Below are 21,817 nucleotides of genomic sequence, written 5' to 3' on the forward strand. Positions count from 1 at the left end.
TACACTTTTCCAACGTCACGCGTTAGTTTACGATTTGATAACTTTTTGATGCCCCTACTTGTGATTGGTCTATCGCTGACTCCTCCCACTCAGGATTTAGCGACTCCAGTCACGTGACTTCCGTGTGGGAGACAGCTGAGACGGTCGCGATGAAGAGTGGGAGACTTCTGCTGGTGTCCAACTCCACGCTGCATGGCAGCGGCTACCTGGACCACTGTCACGAGCACATCGCGCGCTTTCTGGGCAGGTACGAGCGTGCACGCGCACTTTTGCGTGCTTGTGGCGACTATAAAAAAAAAAATTCTGACAGAAACTTCGCCATGACGTCATTATTATGAGTGTTTCTATAATGACTGTCACGTGACTATGACCCGCACACTTTGTAGAAAGGTGAAGAGGGTCTTGTTCGTCCCGTACGCGCTCCACGACAGGGACGCCTACGCCGAGACCGCTCGAAAGAAGTTGCGGACTCTGGGTGGGTGAAGTGTTGTGCTCGTTTTACGTGGCGAACGAATGACAACCAAAAGTGACGTTTTTTGGGTTTTTTTGCTCAAAATGTGCTTGCAGGTTACGAGCTCGACAGCGTCCACGACGCCGCCGACCCCGTTGATGCCGTCAACAAGGCGGAAGCCATTTTTATTGGTCAGCGGTTGTAGAATTGACTTGTCAGTCCACTTTAGTATCAAGTCCTGGGTACATCTATTGTCAAACCACTTATGTCTACTGCAGTGACTCTCAAACTGTGGTACACGTACCATCAGTGGTATCTAGTGGTACGCCAAAGAATCACTTGATTAAAGTATAGTATTTTATTTTCCGGGTTTCAAACACAGTGTTACTGTTCAAACTGTGTGTAATGGTACAGTGGCCAAAACATTATATACATTTGGTAAATAAAGCATCTGCAGTTTTTAATACATACTTTGGCCTACTATGCTACTGTATTTTAACATTGGTCATTATGGTGGTACTTGGGTGGGGGGGATATAGTTTGAGAACCACGTGTCTAGTGTAAATGTAGTGTCAGTCCACTTTAGGGCTGCAACTAACAACTAATTTGATAATCGATTAATCTGTCGATTATAACTACGATTAATAATCGGATAAAAGAGACACACTACATTTCTATCCTTTCCAGTATTTTATTGGGGGGAAAAACAGCATAATGGCACCGTACTTATTTTAATTGTTTCCCAGCTGTTTGTAAATGTTGCAGTTTATAAAATTAAAAAAAAGTAGCCTCTGCGCATGCGCATAGCATAGATCCAACCAATCGATGACTAAATTAATCGCCAACTATTTTTATAATCGATTTTAATTGATTAGTTGTTGCAGCCCTAGTCCACTTATGTCTAATGTCATTTTAATTAGGTATTGTGTAAATCGAGTGAGTCCACTTATATCTAGTGTCAATCCAATTATTCAGTGTGAATGTATGGTTAGTCTTTTTTCATCAGGTGTCAGTGGATTTATACTTAGTGTCGGTCCAATTAGGTCTAGTGTAAATCAGGTGTCAGTACACTAATGTCTATTGTCAAATTAGTCAGGACTGACACCTGATTTACACTAGAACTAATTGGACTGGCACTAGATTAAAACTAAGGCTAATTGGATTAACACTGGACATAAATGGACTGACACCTGATATACCAAAATATATCAGGTGAACATAAATGGACTGACACCTGATATACCAAAATATGTCAGGTGTCAGTCCATTTATGTCCAGTGTTAATCCAATTAGCCCTAGTTTTAATCTAGTGCCAGTTCAATTAGTTCTAGTGTAAATCAGGTGTCAGTCCACGTATGTCCAGTGTTAATCCAAATAGCTATAGTTTAAATCTAGTGTCAGTCCAGTTTGCATCAGGTGTCAGTCCCATTAGGTCTAGTGTATATCAGGTGTCAGTCCACTAATGTCTACTGTCAAATTAGGTCTAGTGTAAATCAGGTGTCAGTCCACGTATGTCCAGAGTAAACCGAATTAGATCTGGTGTAAATCTAGTGTAAATCCACTTAGGTCCTGTCTTAATTTAAATTCGGTCTATTTAGGTTGAATGTAAACCAGTATCAGTCTACATTAATCTGGTATCAGTCTACTTGGTTTGATAACAATTCAGCATCAGTCAATTTAGGTCTAGTGTAAATGTTTAGTAAATCCTGTTTCAATCCAATGTCAGTGTGCTTCAGGCGTTTAAATCCAGTGTCAGTCTACTTAGTTGTAATGTCAGGCCATGTGGACTGTAGTGTAAATGCTGAGTCATTCTTGTCTTCTGTAGTCTAGTTTCAGTCAATTTACATCTAGTATCAATCCAAATGTAAATCTAGTGTCAGTCCACTTAGGTCCGGTTTCAATTCAGCCTCAGTCAATTTAGGTTGATTGTCAAAACAGAATCAGCCTATATACAGTAAATCCAGAATACATCCAGTGTCAGTCCACTTGGTCTGATTACAATTCTGCGTCCATCCTCTTAGGTCTGGCATAAATGCTGTGTCATTCTTGTTTCAATCCAGTGTCAGTCTTCTTAACATTAGGCTTGTATCAACTCTGTTTTGATCGAGTAAGTCTTCTGTAGTCTAGTGTCAGTCAATTTAGATCTGGTGTCAATCCAAGTGTAAATCTAATGTCAGTCCACTTAGGTCCGGTTTCAATTCAAACTCAGTCGATTTAGGTTGATTGTCAAAACAGTATCAGCCAATATACAGTAAATCCAGAATCAATCCAGTGTCATTCCACTTGGTCTGATTACAATTATGCATCCATCCTCTTAGGTCTGGCATAAATGCTGTGTCATTCTTGTTTCAATCCAGTATCAGTCTTCTTAAGTCTAGTGTAAACATTAGGCTTGCATCAACTCTGTTCTGATCCAGTAAGTCTTCTGTAGTCTAGAATCAGTCCACTTAGGTCCTGTTTCAATTACACCTCAGTCAATTTAGGTTGATTGTCAAACCAGTATCAGACTGCATAAATCTGTCCGGGGTCAGTCTAAGGTTTTGGGTCAAGCCAAAGCCCGTCTACTAGTTTCAATCCATTGTCAGTCTTATAAGGTTTAATGTAAACATAAGGATTGTGTCCACTCTAAGCCTTCTGTAGTCCATTCTACTTAGGCCCAGTGTAGGGACGGCGTGGCGCAGTGGAAGAATGGCCGTGCGCAACCCGAGGGTCCCTGGTTCAATCCCCACCTAGTACCAACCTCGTCATGTCCGCTGTGTCCTGAGCAAGACACTTCACCCTTGCTCCTGATGGGTGCTGGTTAGCGCCTTGCATGGCAGCTCCCTCCATCAGTGTGTGAATGGGTAAATGTGGAAGTAGTGTCAAAGCGCTTTGAGTACCTTGAAGGTAGAAAAGCGCTATACAAGTACAACCCATTTATCATTTATGTGGCCTGTCTCAATCCTGTTCTGATTTAGTCAGTGTGCTGCAGTCCAGTGTCAGTCCATTTAGGTCTGGTGTAATCATGTCAATCCAGTGTCAGTCCACTAAGTTGTCATATGCGTGTCTTACAGGTGGAGGCAACACTTTCCGGCTGCTGAAGTGTCTCTATGACAACCATCTGCTGACTGAGATCCGGAGAAGGGTTCTGGAGGTGGGCTTTTGACCTAAAGTTAGACAGACGTCAAGGCGGTCTTTATTTCAAATTCATGTGTTCCTTTCTTGTCCGGTCCAGGACGGCGTGCCGTACATGGGCTCCAGCGCCGGCACCAACGTGGCCACTGTCAGCATCAGCACCACCAACGACATGCCCATCGTCTTCCCGCCTTCTTTCGCCGCCATCGGCCTCGTCCCCTTCAACATCAACCCACACTTCTTGGACGCCGACCTTAACAGTCGCCACATGGGGGTGAGTCTCAATCGCTGACGCCATCGAGTGCTCCTTATCTCGTCTTCTTCGTGCACTTTGACACCTTTCGGCTGATTAGACTACTCAAACAAGGTGTGTCATTAAGATCAAACATGATCAGCCCGGTCTTATCAGGCGCCGCAGAGCGAGGCCCAAAGGTCTCTGGTCACATGACCACAGAACGGGTCAAAGTAGCAGTCAGCTGACATGACGATGATGTTGGCTCATGCAGGAGACGAGAGAGCAACGCATCGCTCAGTACCACGAGGAGCCGGATACGCCGTCGGTTCTGGTGAGACCACGCTGACATTACGCGGGGCAGACGGTTCTGTCCGGCGTGCGATCATGTCTACGTCTGTCCAGGGTCTTCGTGAAGGTTCTATGCTGCTGGTGGAGGGCCAGCGAGCAACTCTGTTGGGAAGCACCAAGGCGCGACTCTTTACCAGGTAAGCGCCAACGAGCACGCTACTGTGACACGACGCCTCTTAATGACTGCGTGGCGCCCGATAGGGGACAAGCGGCGGTGGAGTACGAGCCAGGAAGTGACCTCAGCTTCCTGCTGACAGAGCTTTGACCAATCAGAGGGAAGCAAAGTTGGATCTCAGGGTTTTTTTTCCCCCTTCAAATAAACTGATGACATTTTTCTTGAGCAGCGCCCCCTTCCTTCTTTCAGCCCATGTGATGCTACCCCCTGCTGGCCAGAGGGAATGTCGGCACCATACTTGCCAACCCTCCCGATTTTTCCGGGAGACTCCCGATTTTCAGTGCCCCCCCCCGAAAATCTCCCGGGGCAACCATTCTCCCGATTTTCACCCGGACAACAATATTGAGGGCGTGCCGTGATGGCACTGCCTTAAGCGTCCTCTACAACCTGTCGTCGCGTCCGCTTTTACTCCATACAAACAGCGTGCCGGCCGAGTCACATGTCGTATGCGGCTTCTGCAGACACGTAAGTGACTGCAAGACATACTTGATCAACAGCCATACAGGTCACACTGAGGGTGGCCATATAAACAACTTTAACACTGTTACAAATATGCACCACACTGTGAACCCACACCAAACAAGCATGACTAACACTTTTCGGGAGAACATCCGCACCGTAACACAACACAACAGAACAAATACCCAGAATCCCTTGTAGCCCTAACTCTTCCAGGCTACAATATACATACGCCCCCCAATCTCCCAAATTCGGAGGTCTTAAGGTTGGCAAGTATGGTTGGCACGTGTCGAACATTGTCAACGCCTCACACAAACGTGTTGACAAAGTTTATTTTCATTGAAAAGGTGAAATCACAAAAGCGTGAAGGAATACATCAAAAGTGCGCACACGTGAACGCTAATTTTAATACTTGGTTGTTCAGAGTGGGCGCCGTGTTGCCACACTTGTTCTACCTCCGCCAAGACTCATTTGTTAAAAAAATATGTCACGGGAAGTACTGCATTATGTGGAGTTGCGGCAACGGTGCCCCCTGGTGAACAACACGGAGTGATGATTAATCAATTAAAACATGTGGAATGGAAACCCAATATGGGTTTTTAGATTTACAGATTCGGGGGGGAAAAAAAAGGATTAGCAATCGTAAAAAATTAGAATCGGGTCTGCAAACTGCATTATCAAATAAAATTTAAAAAACACATCACAGCAAGTGAATGCACCGAAGCCCCACCCCTCCAAGTCGCTTTTCGGTTTCCTTGGCAATAGTAGATTTGTTGACTTCAGTGCGAATCCGAGCGTTGCGTGCAAATGTTTGATTCTGTCAAAACAAGCACGATTTAGCGACTTTCTATTTTGTTAATGAAGCTCAAACATTAGCCTCGCTAGTTAGCCAAGACAGGGTTACACTACAAATATTTTTAACAGAAAATAAAATGACAAACACATCAGCCAAGTGAAACATTAGTTGTAAACGCTGACAAAAGTGAAATGAAGTGAATTATATTTATATAGCGCTTTTCTCTAATGACTCGAAGCGCTTTTACATAGTGAAACCCAATACCTAAGTTACATTTAAACCAGTGTGGGTGGCACTGGGAGCAGGTGGGTAAAGTGTCTTGCCCAAGGACACAACGGCAGTGACTAGGATGGCAGAAGCTGGAACCCTCAAGTTGCTGGCACCGCCCCTAAAGCAGTTAGCTAACACGCGGGAGTCATTGCTTTACAATTAACTTGGGAGTGTGCGATGGTGCTAGCTAGCTTACCAGCTAGCTGTGCTTTAAACACTAGCCTCATCAGGGCTAGCAGTCACGAGCGTTGATTGGAAATAAAAGTAAAAGTCATTATTGGCCTCGTAAATCTGAGCCACTTTTCGTAAATAATTAACGACGGAGTGTGCGTTGGTGCTAGCCGGCTAACTAGCTAGCTGTGCTTTGAACACCAGGTTGGCAGCCAGAAGCATTGATTGGCACTAGAAGTGAAAGTAATTATTGGCTGTGTTGAAATTGTTTCTGAAGTCAAAACCACTCCAAGCAGGAGGCAAAGTGCAAACGCTGGTTAGAATATCGATACCACTCACACGTGTGGGGATTTGTGCTAAGCTAAGGTGGCGTGCACGTGGGAGTGGTATCAAAGTTCTGGTCGATGGCTGCTATGATAAAGAGCCATCTTCTTTCCTGGCATTGGAGTCGCAGTGCCCAGTGTGACCACTAGGTGTCAGTGTTGCCATTCTCCTCGGGCTGCAGCTGCTCCTTCTCCATGGAGTCCTCCTGGGGGGGTCGCACCCTTTTGAAGAAGCCCAACTGAAGAAGAAGGAGGAGGAGTTTTTGCGTGTGTGTGACCTGTTGACAGTGGAGGACATTTTGCTCACCTTGTACATGATGAAGATGAGCAGCGCCAGCAACAAAAGTCCCGCCAGCACGGCCAGCGCCACCACCCAGCCTGGCACCGACTGGGGGGTGTCGGCCACCCACAGCACCGACACGCTAACCTGTTCCACGCAAACAAAGAACTTGAAGCGCCCTCAGCGTGTGAGCTAGCTGCTAGCACGTGTGTGTGCTTTTGTATTTCTACCCTTCTTGAGACGTCAACAAGGAAAAGTACCTTTCATATATGAGGACCGGTGAACAAGTTAGGACATAAATCATGGTCCCGATACGGAAAACCATTGCATCTAATAGACATACTTGCCAACCCCCTTGAATTTCAGTGCCCCTCCCGAAAATCTCCCAGGGCAACCATTCTCCCGAATTTCTCCCGATTTCCACCCGGAAAACAATATTGGGGGCGTAAAGGCCTACTGAAACCCACTACTACCGACCACGCAGTCTGATAGTTTATATATAAATGATGAAATCTTAACATTGCAACACATGCCAATAAGGCTGGGTTAGCTTACTAAAGTGCAATTTTAAATTTCGCGCAAAATATCCTGCTGAAAACGTCTCGGTATGGTGACGCCGGCGCGTGACGTCACGGATTGTAGAGGACATTTTGGGACAGCATGGTGGCCAGCTATTAAGTCGTCTGTTTTCATCGCAAAATTCCACAGTATTCTGGACATCTGTGTTGGTGAATCTTTTGCAATTTGTTCAATGAACAATGGAGACAGCAAAGAAGAAAGCTGTAGGTGGGAAGCGGTGTATTGCGGCAGACTTCAGCAACACAAACACGGCCGGTGTTTCATTGTTTACATTCCCGGAAGATGACAGTCAAGCTTTACCATTGGCCTGTGGAGAACTGGGACAACAGAGACTCTTACCAGAAGGACTTTGAGTTGGATACGCAGACACGGTACCGTGAGTACGCATGCAGCTGCGGCTTCCAAACATTTGATCGCTTGCCCGTACGTGCGTGCCGCTATGTGCATGTCACGTACGTAACTTTGGGGAAATATATGTGCTGTATGAACTTTGCGGAGGTGAACAGTACTTTGCGCTGTGGGATTGAGTGTGTTGTGCGGGTGTTTGAGTTGTATTGGCGGGTTATATGGACGGGAGGGGGGAGGTGTTTGTTATGCGGGATTAATTTGTGGCATATTAAATATAAGCCTGGTTGTGTTGTGGCTAATAGAGTATATATATATGTCTTGTGTTTATTTACTGTTTTAGTCATTCCCAGCTGAATATCAGGTCCCACCCGCCTCTCACAGCATCTTCCCTATCTGAATCGCTCCCACTGCCCTCTAGTCCTTCACTCTCACTTTCCTCATCCACGAATCCTTCATCCTCGCTCAAATTAATGGGGAAATCGTCGCTTTCTCGGTCCGAATCGCTCTCGCTGCTGGTGGCCATGATTGTAAACAATGTGCAGATGTGAGGAGCTCCACAACCTGTGACGTCACGCTACTCGTCTGCTACTTCCGGTACAGGCAAGGCTTTTTTATCAGCGACCAAAAGTTGCAAACTTTATCGTCGATGTTCTCAACTAAATCCTTTCAGCAAAAATATGGCAATATCGCGAAATGATCAAGTATGACACAGAATGGACCTGCTATCCCCGTTTAAATAAGAAAATTGCATTTCAGTAGGCCTTTAAGGCACTGCCTGTAGTGTCCTCTACAACCCGTCGTGACGTCCGCATTTCCTCCATACAAACAGCGTACCGGCCAAGTCACATAATATAAGCGGGTTTTACACACATATAAGTGAATGCAACACATACTTGATCAACAGCCATACAGGTCACACTGAGGGTGGCCGTATAAACAACTTTAACACTGTTACAAATATGCACCACACTGTGAACCCACACCAAACAAGAATGACAAACACATTTAGGGAGAACATTCGCACCGTAACACAACATAAACACCACAGAACAAATACCCAGAACCCCTTGCAGCACTAACTCTTCCGGGACGCTACAATATACACCACCAAACCCCGCCCACCTCAATACTGCCGCCCCCCATCTCCCGAATTCGGAGGTCTCAAGGTTGGCAAGTATGCTAATAGAGAATGTCTCATTTGCACCCCTGGTGGTGAAATCTATCAAAATTAGGGTGGCCCCAAAAAGGAGGGATTTTTCAAATTGACTGTGTGTCGATTTTAAAAGTGCTCCCCCTCTGGCCAACATATGTAATAAGAAGTGTGTGTAAGAAATTGAAATGCGCCCCTTTTGGCCAAAATTAATTTAAAAAAATAAATATGTATATAGAGACATACTGTAATAACATGAAGTAAATAATGAAGATTAAAAACTAATTACAAACAAAAAATTAAACAAAAAATAAATAAAAGCTTACCGGTACCTTTTTTATATTTGTATATGTGTACAGCTCCACTAATGGACATTGGAGTGTTACTTTCAAAGGCAAAATTAAAGTATTGCTAGAAACAATTTTATATGGGACTTTATTGTATTATATGTATAGTACATGTTCCAAAAAGAAAAAAGCATAAAACACAGTATATTTAAATATACTAAATGTAAAAAAGGGAATAAATATTCAAAATAATCTAGTTTGGTTACGCCATCATGAGCGCAACACAAGGTTGTAAAAGTTTCAACTACAATTCTAAATAAGATGTCAAAAGCAAACTGAAATCAAATACACACAGCTTAAAGATTGATCAATACCTATTTATGATTTATCAAAATATAAAAGAAATATACCTGAACAGAACGCTCATGATGGTTACACCAAAAAGTAACGCTATGAATCACGTTTTTCCAAGTTTTTGGGGCATTTTTATGCTATTTCCAAGCATCTCCTTTTTATTATCGTTGATTTTAAATGATCAAACTAATGCATATTATATATGCATGCCCTAGTAAACACAAAAAAAGTCATTTATTTTGATTATTACATTTTGAAGTACATTTGTGCAGGTGGGTGCGAATGTACCCATTAGCAGAGCTGTACACATAGATTATTAATGTTGTAAATAGAAATCTTTATATATCTAGAAAGGGTGGTCCTAAAGAGGTAGGCATTTTTCGGAGGTCTCAAGAAGGTAACAAATACAAGAACGTGTGTGTGTGTGTGTCTGTCTCACGGTGGTGCTGTTGGATGGCAGTTCAGACTCGAGGTTCTTGTACGGCATCTCGATGACACTGAAGGACGCCGTAGACCGGATCACATACGAACGATTCTGATTCTCAGCCTGAACACAAGGACAGTTGTGTAGCATTGTGTGTGCAATTGTTGTTTTGTGTTACATGCGTGTGTATCAGTTGCGTCGACCATGTTTGTGCGTGGATGCATGAAATTGTTGTTGCCTAAAATTGCATGTGTGTGAAACTTGCGCAGGACTGTGTGCGTGTAACTAGTGTAGTACTGTGTGCGAGTGTAGCACTTGTGTGTGTTTGTGTGCATAAAACTATTGTATAGCTTTGTTTGTAACTGTTGATTGCTTAAAACTGTTGTGTAGCTTTTTGTGCTGTGTAGAATTAGCACTGTGTGTAACTGTTTTGCAGATGTGTTTGTAATTGTAAGTCTGGGCTTCCCTGCTTAGGCTGCTGCCCCCGCGACCCGACCTCGGATAAGCGGAAGAAGATGGATGGATGGATGGATGTGTAGCACTGAGTGTGTAACTGTTATGCAGATTTGTGTTTGTGCAGGTGTTTGTAAAACTTCTATGTAATTGTTGTGTAGAATTTGTGGAACTGTTGTGTGGCATTGTGTGTATTAAACTATTGTATAGCTTTGAGTGTAACTGTTGTGTATTTGTATATGTTTTTTTAAAACTGTTGTGTAGTACTGAGTGTGTAACTGTTAAGCAGATTTGTGTCTGTGCGAGTGTGTGTAAAATCTTTTGTGTAGCAGGATGGTGTGTGTGTATTAACTGGTATCCATAATTGTGTGCAGCTGTTGTGTAGAATTTGTAAAACTGTTGTGTAGCACTGTTATGCAGATATATTTTGTGCGCGTGTGTGTAAAACTTCCATGTAGCAGAATTGTGTGTGTGTGTGCGTGCATGCAGCTGGTATGCCGAATTGTGAATAACAGTGTAGAATTTGTGTAACTGTTGTGGAATTGTGTGTATGAAACTATTGTATAGCTTTGTGTGTAACTGTTATGTATTTGTGTATGTGTTTTTAAAACTGTTGTGTAGCACCGAGTGTGTAACTGTTAAGCAGATTTGTGTCCGTGCGCGTGTGTGTAAAACTTCTATATAGCACAATGGTGTGTGTGGGAGTGTTAACTGTTGTGTATTTGTTTTTAAAACTTTTGTGTAGCACTGAGTGTGTAACTGTTAAGCAGATTTGTGTCTGTTGTTTGTATAACTGTTATGTAGCATTGTGTGTGTGACGGTAGTGCAACACTGTTTGTCTAATTCCCGTGCACCATTGCAGCCGCAGTATAGCGTTGTGTGTCTGTTGTGTAGCATTGTGCAAGTACCGCGAGGAAGTTGTTGACATCTAGTCTGGAGTAGATGAAGAGGATGGCGTTCTTCTTCCTCTCCAGACGGCCGACCTGACATCTCAGCTTCAGACACTCTGCTGTGCTGCAGTCCTACACACTCGCACGCACACACAGACACACACACACACACAATCCATCATGAAGTCATGTGACCACATTGCTTCTTAGGTGTACGTCACACTGAGGTACAAGAGACCTCACCAGGCTTAGCAGATCGTTCTGGGAGTCTCTCGTCTCCAGGTCTCGCTTGCGGACATGGTTGCGGTTGCGGCCCTCCGACTCGCGGTCCCTGGGCGCCACGCCGCTGGCGTTCTTCGCCGACGTCAGCGGACTCTACAAGATGAAAAAAGAAGAAGCAGGCAATTAGCCCCAGGCTAACAGGGTCCGTGTGTAAATGTGGAAAAAAAAGTAAGGTCAGTCTTTAGCTTCCTGTAAAATTAAAGTCTTCCCATTTCTCGGTGCTGAGCAGCAGTTACCATATATGGACTTCCTAAAGGTGTGACATGACACATTCACACAATCTCGTCAAGTTCTCGTAACCAAAGACTATAAAAATGGGACCCATTACCTCCCTGCTTGGCACTCAGCATCAAGGGTTGGAATTGGGGGTTAAATCACCAAAATAATTCCTGCTGCTGCTCACTGCTCCCCTCACCTCCCAGGGGGTGAACAAGGAGATGGGTCAAATGCACAGGACACATTTCACCACACCTTGTGTGTGTGTGACTATCAGTGGTACTTTAACTTAACCGAAGACGAGATTTCAAATGGCATAAAAATTAAAAGCAGGGATACGTTAACCCAGTGTTTTTCAACCTTTTTTGAGCCAAGGCACATTTTTTGCGTTGAAAAAATGCGGAGGCACACCACCAGCAGAAATCATTAAAAAACGAAACTCAGTTGACAGTAAAAAGTCGTTGTCGCAATTGTTGGATATGAACTCAAACCATAACCAAGCATGCATCACTATAGCTCTTGTCTCAAAGTAGGTGTACTGTCACCACCTGTCACATCACACCCTGACTTATTTAGAGTTTTTTGCTGTTTTCATGTGTGTAGTGCTTTAGTTCTTGTCTTGCGCTCCTATTTTGGTGGCTTTTTCTCTTTTTTTTGGTATTTTCCTGTAGCAGTTTCATGTCTTCCTTTGAGTGATATTTCCCGCATCTACTTTGTTTTTATCCTTCTTCGTGGGGACATTGTCGATTGTCATGTCATGTTCGGATGTACATTGTGGACGCCGTCTTTGCTCCACAGTAAGTCTTTGCTGTCGTCCAGCATTCTGTTTTTGTTTACTTTGTAGCCAGTTCAGTGTTAGTTTCGTTCTGCATAGCCTTCCCTAAGCTTCAATGCCTTTCCTTAGGGGCACTCACTTTTTGTTTATTTTTGGTTTAAGCATTAGATACCCTTTTACCTGAATGCTGCCTCCCGCTGTTTCTGATATCTACAAAGCAATTAGCCACTGGCTGCCACCTACTGATATGGAAGAGTATTACACGGTTACTCTGCCGAACTCTAGACAGCCCCGACACTCAACAACAACACTTCATTTGCAGATTATAATTATTGGTTTGCAAAAAATATTTTTTTTACCCCAAATAGGTTAAATTAGATAATCTCCCACGGCACACCAGACTGTATCTCACGGCACACTTGTGCCGCGGCACAGTGGTTGAAAAACACTGCGTTAACCCACAGGTATCAAACGCAATGCCTGGGGGCCAGGTGTGGCCCGCCACATCATTTTATATGGCCCTTAAAGGCCAGGAAAAAATATGAGTCAATAAGGTACCATATCTTTGCTTACTAAATGTATTTGTTATTTTCGTTTGGACAGAAAAAAATGTACGTACTGCATGAATATGCACAATTTTTCAACTTTAATATTAACCACTATTGCCACAAATATTGTATCGTCATACTTTCCAAACAATTTTTGGGGTTAAAGTAAAAACAAAGGCTGTAGATATCTTGCTTGAACTATGATTTCAAAGCAAGTCCATCCATCCATCCATTTTCTACCGCTCATTCCCTTTGGGGTCGCGGGGGGCGCTGGAGCCTATCTCAGCTACAATCGGGCGGAAGGCGGGGTACACCCTGGACAAGTCGCCACCTCATCGCAGGGCCAACACAGATAGACAGACAACATTCACACTCACATTCACACACTAGGGCCAATTTAGTGTTGCCAATCAACTTATCCCCAGGTGCATGTCTTTGGAGGTGGGAGGAAGCCGGAGTACCCGGAGGGAACCCACGCAGTCACGGGGAGAACATGCAAACTCCACACAGAAAGATCCCGAGCCCGGGATTGAACCCAAGACTACTCAGGACCTTCGTATTGTGAGGCAGATGCACTAACCCCTCTTCCACCGTGCTGCCCTTCAAAGCAAGTGAACCATCAAATTGTTCAATTTAGATTTTAGCAGTTACATTTATGGTGTTTTTTTTTTAGAGTATATTAACTTTAAATAAAAAAAATAAAAAAAACTTGTTTTTATTACAGTAAAATTCTGTCTACTACGCTTGTTTTTACCGTGTATTACTGTAAACGGAAAAAGAGTCGCACATTTTTTGACGGTAAAAAACTGGCAGCGCTGTTGCTAGAATAAAAAATAAAAAAACAGTGGGTCCGTTTTTCCTATTTACAGTAAGACGTAAAACCACAGTACATTTTACTGTAAAATTCTGGCCACTAAGCTGACAGTTTTTCCATTTACTGTAAAATGTTGTAAAAAAATGAGTGAGTTGCCAGTTTTTACTGTAAAATATACAGATTATTTTTTACAGTGTGCATAAAAAAATATATAATATTCAAATGTTTAGGCAAATTCATATATGAGGGCTGCTGTGACAAGCGGCCCTCTAAAGGCCTACTGAAATGCGATTTTCTTATTTAAACGGGGATAGCAGATCCATTCTATGTGTCATACTTGATCATTTCGCGATATTACCATATTTTTGCTGAAAGGATTTAGTAGAGAACATCGACAATAAAGTTCGCAACTTTTGGTCACTGATAAAAAAGCCTTGCCTGTACCGGAAGTAGCAGACGATATGCGCGTGACGTCACAGGTTGTGGAGCTCCTCACATCTGCACATTGTTTACAATCATGGCCACCAGCAGCGAGAGCGATTCGGACCGAGAAAGCGACGATTTCCCCATTGATTTGAGCGAGGATGAAAGATTTGTGGATGAGGAAAGTGAAAGTGAAGGACTAGAGGGCAGTGGGAGCGATTCAGATAGGGAAGATGCTGTGAGAGGCGGGTGGGACCTGATATTCAGCTGGGAATGACTAAAACAGTAAATAAACACAAGACATATATACTCTATTAGCCACAACACAACCAGGCTTATATTTAATATGCCACAAATTAATACCGCATAACAAACACCTCTCCCCTCCCGTCCATATAACCCGCCAATACAACTCAAACACCTGCACAACACACTCAATCCCACAGCCCAAAGTACCGTTCACCTCCCCAAAGTTCATACAGCACATATATTGCCCCAAAGTCCCCAAAGTTACGTACGTGACATGCACATAGGGCCACGCACGTACGGGCAAGCGATCAAATGTTTGGAAGCCGCAGCTGCATGCGTACTCACGGTACCGTGTCTGAGCATCCAACTCAAAGTCCTCTTGGTAAGAGTCTTTGTTGTCCCAGTTCTCCACCGGCCAATGGTAAAGCTTGACTGTCATCTTTCGGGAATGTAAACAATGAAACACCGGCTGTGTTTGTGTTGCTGCAGCCACCGGCCGCAATACACCGCTTCCCACCTACAGCTTTCTTCTTTGCTGTCTCCATTGTTCATTGAACAAATTGTAAAAGATTCACCAACACAGATGCCCAGAATACTGTGGAATTTTGCGATGAAAACAGACGACTTAATAGCTGGCCACCATGCTGTCCCAAAATGTCCTCTACAATCCGTGACGTCACGCGCCGGCTTCATCATACCGAGACGTTTTCAGCAGGATATTTCGCGCGAAATTTAAAATTGCACTTTAGTAAGCTAACCCGGCCGCATTGGCATGTGTTGCAATGTTAAGATTTCATCATTGATGTATAAACTATCAGACTGCGTGGTCGGTAGTAGTGGGTTTCAGTAGGCCTCTAAGGACAGCCCTAACTGCAATGTGGCCCTTGAGGAAAACAAGTGTGACATAATGTGGATTTTACACAGAAAAATATACTGTACATAAGTCTGAAAAGTTGCAAATGTAGGATGAACATCTATCTGCGTTAGGGCTGGGCGATAAACGATATCAATATAAATCGCCATACACACAAAATTGATATCAATAAAAAATGCATTAAATATTTATTTTTTTCTGTCGGAAGAAACCACAGGTTGGTTCCGCCGTGTTGTTGTCTGGCTGTTGATTCTTTGCATGGAGTGAGAAGAGAAAGTCAAAATGAAGAAATTGTGGATAAAAGACAAAAAGTCACAGTATGGCAGTTTTTTGGGGATTTTTTCGAATGGACCATAATCAGACCAATGTGGTCTGTAAATGACGCAAGGTGCTCGTCCCCACCAAGACCGCGCTCACCCTTTAGAGCACAGTCGTAACTTCCTGGCACTGAACCTGCAGAAAATAGTTCCCAGCTTTCCTCTGTTTACATTTTCACACTTTGCACTATTTTGTTACACTTTATTAAGCATTTGTTACATATTCCTTATTTTGCACCTTCATTTTAAAAGGTTATTGTTAAGCATTTGATTTTACAATTTTGTTTACATTGCTTGTTTTCCATGCTTGTGTTGACATTTCCTTTCCTTTATGCCTCGATAGCTGAGGGATTATAATCAGTGGAAGGTTACATTTGAAATAAAAATGTTTACGTTTAATATTTTTTCTCCTGGTCATTATTTTCAACAGGTCATATACCAAATATCAATATAGCTCCATATAAAAAAACACTACAGTTTCCAGCCATATCGCCCAGCCCTAAGCGGTGTGTTCGTCGTCCCTGTCAATGGCGGTTGTCCGTGCATGTGCGAGCGTGCGTCTCACCGACACGTTGCGAGGGTTGATCTCCACGTCGGTGGTGCAGTTGATGGGTCCTTCGGTGTCGAAGCTGGTGATGTAGAGCAACGATCCGTTCTTGTAGTGGTACGGCCAATCCACCTCCAGCGACGCCTTGCTGAACGTACTTGGACCGTTGTTCAGCAACTTCACCGTCAAACAATCACTGATCAATAAGCAACCCTTCACTCGTCACGCCAACATCATCTAGCGAGCACGTCCCAAGGCAAAGACAAACTTTTCCTTTCAATATCTATCTCTTTGTATGTTTATAATCTATCAGGGGTGTAACGGTATGCCACAATCACGATTTAATTATTATTTTTTAAATAAGAAAAAATCCTACAACAATAATTAAAATTACGATTAGGAACTTTTTTCTTGAAAAATGTGCTATTTTTTTGCGAAAGATTACAACTTTTTCCCTCATAATGCATCACATTGTCTTGTTAAATTGCAATTTTTTTGGGGGTAAAATTCAGATTTGTTTTTCAGAATACTTTTTACTGCTTACATTTTTGAATTGTTCTTATGAAAAATTATTACTTTTTCTCTTACTTTTTTCACACAAAATCACTCTTTATTATAAAATTGAAATAATTACATGTAAAATTTAGATTTTTTTTGTGAAGTATTCTGACTTTTTACCCATGACTTTGCAGTAAATATTACTACATTTTAGTGTTGAAATATAACTTTTTACAATTAAAATTACAACTTTTTTCTCAGATTTTATTGTAGCATTCTGACTTATTATTGGTAAAATTGCAGTAAATTGTCTTGTTTGGTAAAATTCAGATATTCTTTTTAAAACTCAAAGCATTTTCCCTATGAAAATTATTTTTTTCTCTTACAACTTTTTTTCTCGCTGTATGACAATTTTAGTCCTGTAAAATTTAAATTATATATTGTATATCCAGATTTTATTGTAGCATTCTGACTTTTTATTGGTAAAATTGTAGTATTCTGACTTTTTACGCATGAATTTGCAGTAATATTACTAAATTTTAGTGTTGAAATTGAACTTTTCACACTTAAAATTACAACTTTTTTCTCACTGTATGACAATGTTTGTCAAATTTAAATGATATATTGTATATCCAGATTTTATTGCAACATTCTGACTTTTTATCGGTAAAATTGCAGTGAAATGTCTTGTAAATTTAAATTTTTTTGGGGAAAATTAAGATTTATTTTTCAGAATATTATTTTTAAATTTCAAAGCATTTCCCTATGAAAATTATTACTTTTTTTTATCTTACAACATGACAACTTTTGATTGTAAATCACAATAATGTCCTCTAAAATTTTGATTTTCTTTTGATATTTTGCCTTTTTTTGACTGTAACATTGCAGTAAATATAACTAAATTTTAGTGTTGAAATACAACTTTTTTCTCAATGTATGACAATGTTCGTCCTGTAAAATTCAAATTACATGTAGATTCAGATTTTTTTGTAGCATTACGAATTTTTATCTGTACAATTGCCATAAAATGTAATATACCGGTAAATGTAAAATTGGATACATCTTTTGTAAAATTCAGATTTACTTTGCGCAATCTTTTTACCCCTCAAATTAAATTATTTTTGTAAAAAAAGATGACCTTTTCCTTTACAACTTTCTTTTGTGAAATTGGAATCATTTCCTGTAAAAAGTATTTTTTGGTAATATTCAGATTTTTTTTTTTACCTGTAACATTGCATTAAATATTACTACATTTTAGTGTAGAAGTAAAAAACAAATTACAATTTTTGCTTACTATATGACAATGTTCATCTTGTAAAATTAAAATCATATATTGGAGATCCAGATTTAATTGTAGTATTATGACTTAATAAGTAAAATTGCAGTATTTTTAAATACAAGTCAATACTTTTTTAGTGGAATAACTTTTTTTTCTTGTAAAATGACTTTTCTCTTTTCTTTGTCTTGTAAATATTGCAACATTTTCTTAAAAAATCATTTTCGACGTGAAATTACACTTTTTGCTGCAATTTTCTGAATTTAATCTGGTAAATTTCTCAAATTAAAAAAAAAAACATTAAATACATGTACCATTACACCCCTACGAAATATCTTATTTTTATAAATATCATCTATGGAGCAATATTTGTTGGCCTCTGCTTAATCTTTTTTTACAGCTTAAGACTCAAATTACACATTTGGTTCTCCCTTGGGCTCAAACACAGTACATTAAATACGTATGTTTAATGAGTGTGTGTTGCGGACACGTGTACCTCGTAGACGTGCACTATTTGCGGTCCGATGTCGTCTCCAGTGACAGGGGGTACCTTTGGTTTCCAGTTGGCAATAGGGAGCAGCACCTGGCCTGGAGACGAAGTGCTGCAACAGACAAAACAGTTCAAATGCGCGATGCTAGCAGGTAAACATACGCCTTTTACCCTCGGATGGAGACTCTGGCCAGAACAACCAGTTTGGTGATGCTGGACACTCGTGCGCTGGTGTTGTTGAACTGATTGGAGCTACAAGAAAAAAAAAGGCTTGTTAGAATGATGGCAGAGGACAGTGACGATCGGTAACTACATTTCCACCCTAGTGATCAAGATGCAACACTGCACATCAGACATCAGCTGTGTTGTATGTGTGACAGTTGCCATGGAAACCGTTGAGCATACCTGACCATCTGCAGATCAAACTGGACCGCGGTGTCCTCCTCCGAGAGCTGGTGCACGCTGAAGCGCAGCTCAGCCAGCACCTGTCCAATCACAGCACAGAAAGTGGAGCAAAACGACAAACCAGGAAGCAGAACTTAGGCCACACCTATTACTTACTCCTTCAACGTGCATGGTATGGCCGGCATTAATCATTTAATTTTGTTCTAGAGATTACAGCGGCTCCGTAATTTGAAATTTAACCACAGTTTTTAGAATAACTCAAAGTTATGTGAATTTAGCGTTCAAAACAGTAAGAATCCACAACCTATACCGGTATATATCATCCCATGTTAAGCAAATGTATACTAATTGACAACTATGACATAAATTTGATCAAAATGCTTTTGAAGGGTCAAACTTTTTTTTTTTAAACCCATTACATTTGGTATTTTTGTTTAGGGCATATACTGGGAAAATAAAAGTAAAAAAAAAAAAAAAAGATTCCAAAATGTTTTTAGGCCCTTTAAAAAATGAATGACCTTCATTCATGTCTTGCTTGACTTTGGGATATTGTGGAATAACTGCCAGTGACAAGATTGAAACATTGAAATTTAAAAACGTATCACACACAAAAACATTTATAATTGAGGAACACAATAAAAAATACAGCAAAAAATGACAGAAAGTACAAACAAGTCAGCCTTTGTCCCCTAAGGGTTAAATATCTTCTATTTGACTTTGTGGAATAATTCAGTGTTTATTATGACTCTATTATATTATTATGAATGAATGAATATTGTGTGTGACCTTAAAACAGGGGTGTCAAACTCATTTTAGCTCAGGGGCCGCATGGAGGAAAATGTATTCCCAAGTGGGCCGTAATGGTAAAATCATGGCATGATAACTTTATAATAAAGACAACTCCAGGTTGTTTTCTTTGTTTTACTTTGGCCAAAAGTAGAACAACCACATTCTGAAAACATACAAATCACAAATAATCCTCTGGACAAAACACTTCAAGTTTGTTGAAAATTCTGAGGAAATTGGTGCAGCTTCAAAAACACAATGACCTTAGACTTCGTCTCAGTGTATCTACAAAGCCAGGATTAAACTTTAAATCACAGACTTTCTGGGATCGAACAAAAAACTCAACATGTAAACTCTTCGAGGTATCAAATACCTTCTTAGTCATGTCCATGTATCAATCCAGTGTTAACTCAACAAATTGTAAGAAACGGAGGTAAAAACTATTCAAAAGGGTTAAGTTTTCTCTTTCACACTTTTCTCGTGTTTGACAGAGACATTTTGGGGGAGTAAGGGTGCCAAATAATGATGTGTTTGAAGCAGAAGACATAAAACGGCAGGTTTTAAGTTTGATGTGGGTCGAGGGGGGGAACCTTTTACTGTGTACCTCCTGCTTGGCCTCGGTATAAACCGTTTGCTTGCCTAACAGAATTGCTATTGTGACATCCAGTGGACACATTTAGAACAGCAGTTTATTTCATTAAAAAAAGCAGCTAATTGTTATACTTAGCAAACTCATCATGCGGGCCGGATAAAACCTGTTTGCGGTCATACTTAAAAGTTCCTCGGTGCTCAAACTTCCTATTTTCCCATTTTGAGGACAAGCTCTTTAAAGGCGTTTCCTACAAACATTGTGTATTTTCATCTCTTGGAAAAAATCTGTCAGGAGTCGTCTGCACTGACCTTAGTTCCTCCTTTCATGGGGTTTCCCAGGTCACACACCACCATCTTGGTCTGGTTCTCCTTCTTGTAAGCGCACGACAGTCGGCTGAGCGCCTGTCGAGCACACACGCAGGTCTTTCGTCACATGACCTACTCCGTTCGGACCGTGAGGCGGCGAGGGGTCGGCGGTCACGTCACCTGACTGCGCACCACACCGGTGAAGTCGGCCTGTTGTGGCGGGAAGACATGGAGCTCGGCCTCGTAGGCTCCTTCGCCGCGGTTCTCAGCGCTGATCTCCAGCGTCAGAGCGTTGTCGTCGCCGATGGCGATCTGCTCGCGGTCGCTGGAGCATTGAAAGAGACATGATGGCGAGTGGTTTGGGAAAAAAAACAAAAGAAAACAATAAAAATAGTCAACTTTATTCTTGCAAAAATAACTTTTTTTTTGGTCAAAAAAAAAAATTAACTATTCAAGGATCTGCAGGATTTTTTTACCAACTTTTATTCTCAGACAAAAGACAACTTTCTTCCTACAAAATACTATACATAACACAATTAAACGTTTTAATCGAAAAAATATTAAAGTGTAATCTAAAAATATTTTTGTAAAAAACGATAACTTTTCTAATAAACATCCATCCATCCATCCATTTTCTACCGCTTGTCCCTTTCGGGGTCGCGGGGGGTGCTGGAGCCTATCTCAGCTGCATTCGGGCGGAAGGCGGGGTACACCTTGGACAAGTCACCACCTCATCGCAGGGCCAACACAGATAGACAGACAACATTCACACTCACATTACACACTAGGGCCAATTTAGTGTTGCCAATCAACCTATCCACAAGGTGCATGTTTTTGGAGGTGGGAGGAAGCCGGAGTACCCGGAGGGAACCCACGCAGTCACGGGGAGAACATGCAAACTCCACACAGAAAGATCCCGAGCCCGGGATTGAACTCAGGAACTTCGTATTGTGAGGCACATGCATTAACCACCGTGCTGCCTATTTACATAACTTACAAAAAGATTCTCTCAAAAATATACAACACTTAACAATATTTTACACTATTTTTGTCACGTAAACATTTTTTTCATAAAAAATATATTTGTAATAAAACAAAAAGATTTGTGTCAAAAATATACAACTTTTCTTGCAAGATTCCAACTTTTTTTTTCAAACAAAATCCAACTCTTGTCATGAAAATATACATAAATACCGTATTTTTCGGACTATAAGTCGCAGTTTTTTTCATAGTTTGGCCGGGCTCCTGTGTGACTTATATATGTTTTTTTCCTTCTTTATTATGCATTTTCGGCAGGTGCGACTTATACTCCG

At 41.4% G+C, this 21,817-nt stretch overlaps 2 protein-coding genes across 2 annotated transcripts in view; one reads left to right on the plus strand and one right to left on the minus strand.

The window, feature by feature from the left end:
- The first annotated feature begins 83 nt into the window (after positions 1-83).
- LOC133613365 (alpha-aspartyl dipeptidase) lies at positions 84-4,488 on the plus strand. Its single transcript, XM_061970863.2, has 8 exons — positions 84-247; positions 387-475; positions 568-642; positions 3,505-3,584; positions 3,666-3,839; positions 4,072-4,131; positions 4,203-4,285; positions 4,350-4,488. Exons 1-8 carry the CDS (start codon positions 150-152, stop codon positions 4,411-4,413), a joined length of 723 nt encoding a protein of 240 aa, XP_061826847.1. The 5' UTR covers positions 84-149; the 3' UTR covers positions 4,414-4,488.
- A 1,451-nt stretch (positions 4,489-5,939) lies between these two features.
- itgav (integrin, alpha V) overlaps positions 5,940-21,817 on the minus strand; it is a 58,117-nt gene continuing 42,239 nt past the window's right edge. The window contains exons 22-32 of the mRNA XM_061970864.2: positions 20,685-20,829; positions 20,508-20,600; positions 18,822-18,901; positions 18,588-18,668; positions 18,423-18,528; positions 16,171-16,329; positions 11,351-11,482; positions 11,126-11,239; positions 9,780-9,887; positions 6,650-6,769; positions 5,940-6,581 (exon numbers count right to left, since the gene is read on the minus strand). Of these exons, the coding sequence (XP_061826848.2) occupies positions 6,489-6,581; positions 6,650-6,769; positions 9,780-9,887; positions 11,126-11,239; positions 11,351-11,482; positions 16,171-16,329; positions 18,423-18,528; positions 18,588-18,668; positions 18,822-18,901; positions 20,508-20,600; positions 20,685-20,829 (1,231 nt within the window). The 3' untranslated portion in view covers positions 5,940-6,488. The remainder of the gene's footprint in view (positions 6,582-6,649; positions 6,770-9,779; positions 9,888-11,125; positions 11,240-11,350; positions 11,483-16,170; positions 16,330-18,422; positions 18,529-18,587; positions 18,669-18,821; positions 18,902-20,507; positions 20,601-20,684; positions 20,830-21,817) is intronic.

This window comes from Nerophis lumbriciformis, linkage group LG13, assembly GCF_033978685.3.
Source record: "Nerophis lumbriciformis linkage group LG13, RoL_Nlum_v2.1, whole genome shotgun sequence".
NCBI classification, from domain to species: domain Eukaryota; kingdom Metazoa; phylum Chordata; class Actinopteri; order Syngnathiformes; family Syngnathidae; genus Nerophis; species Nerophis lumbriciformis.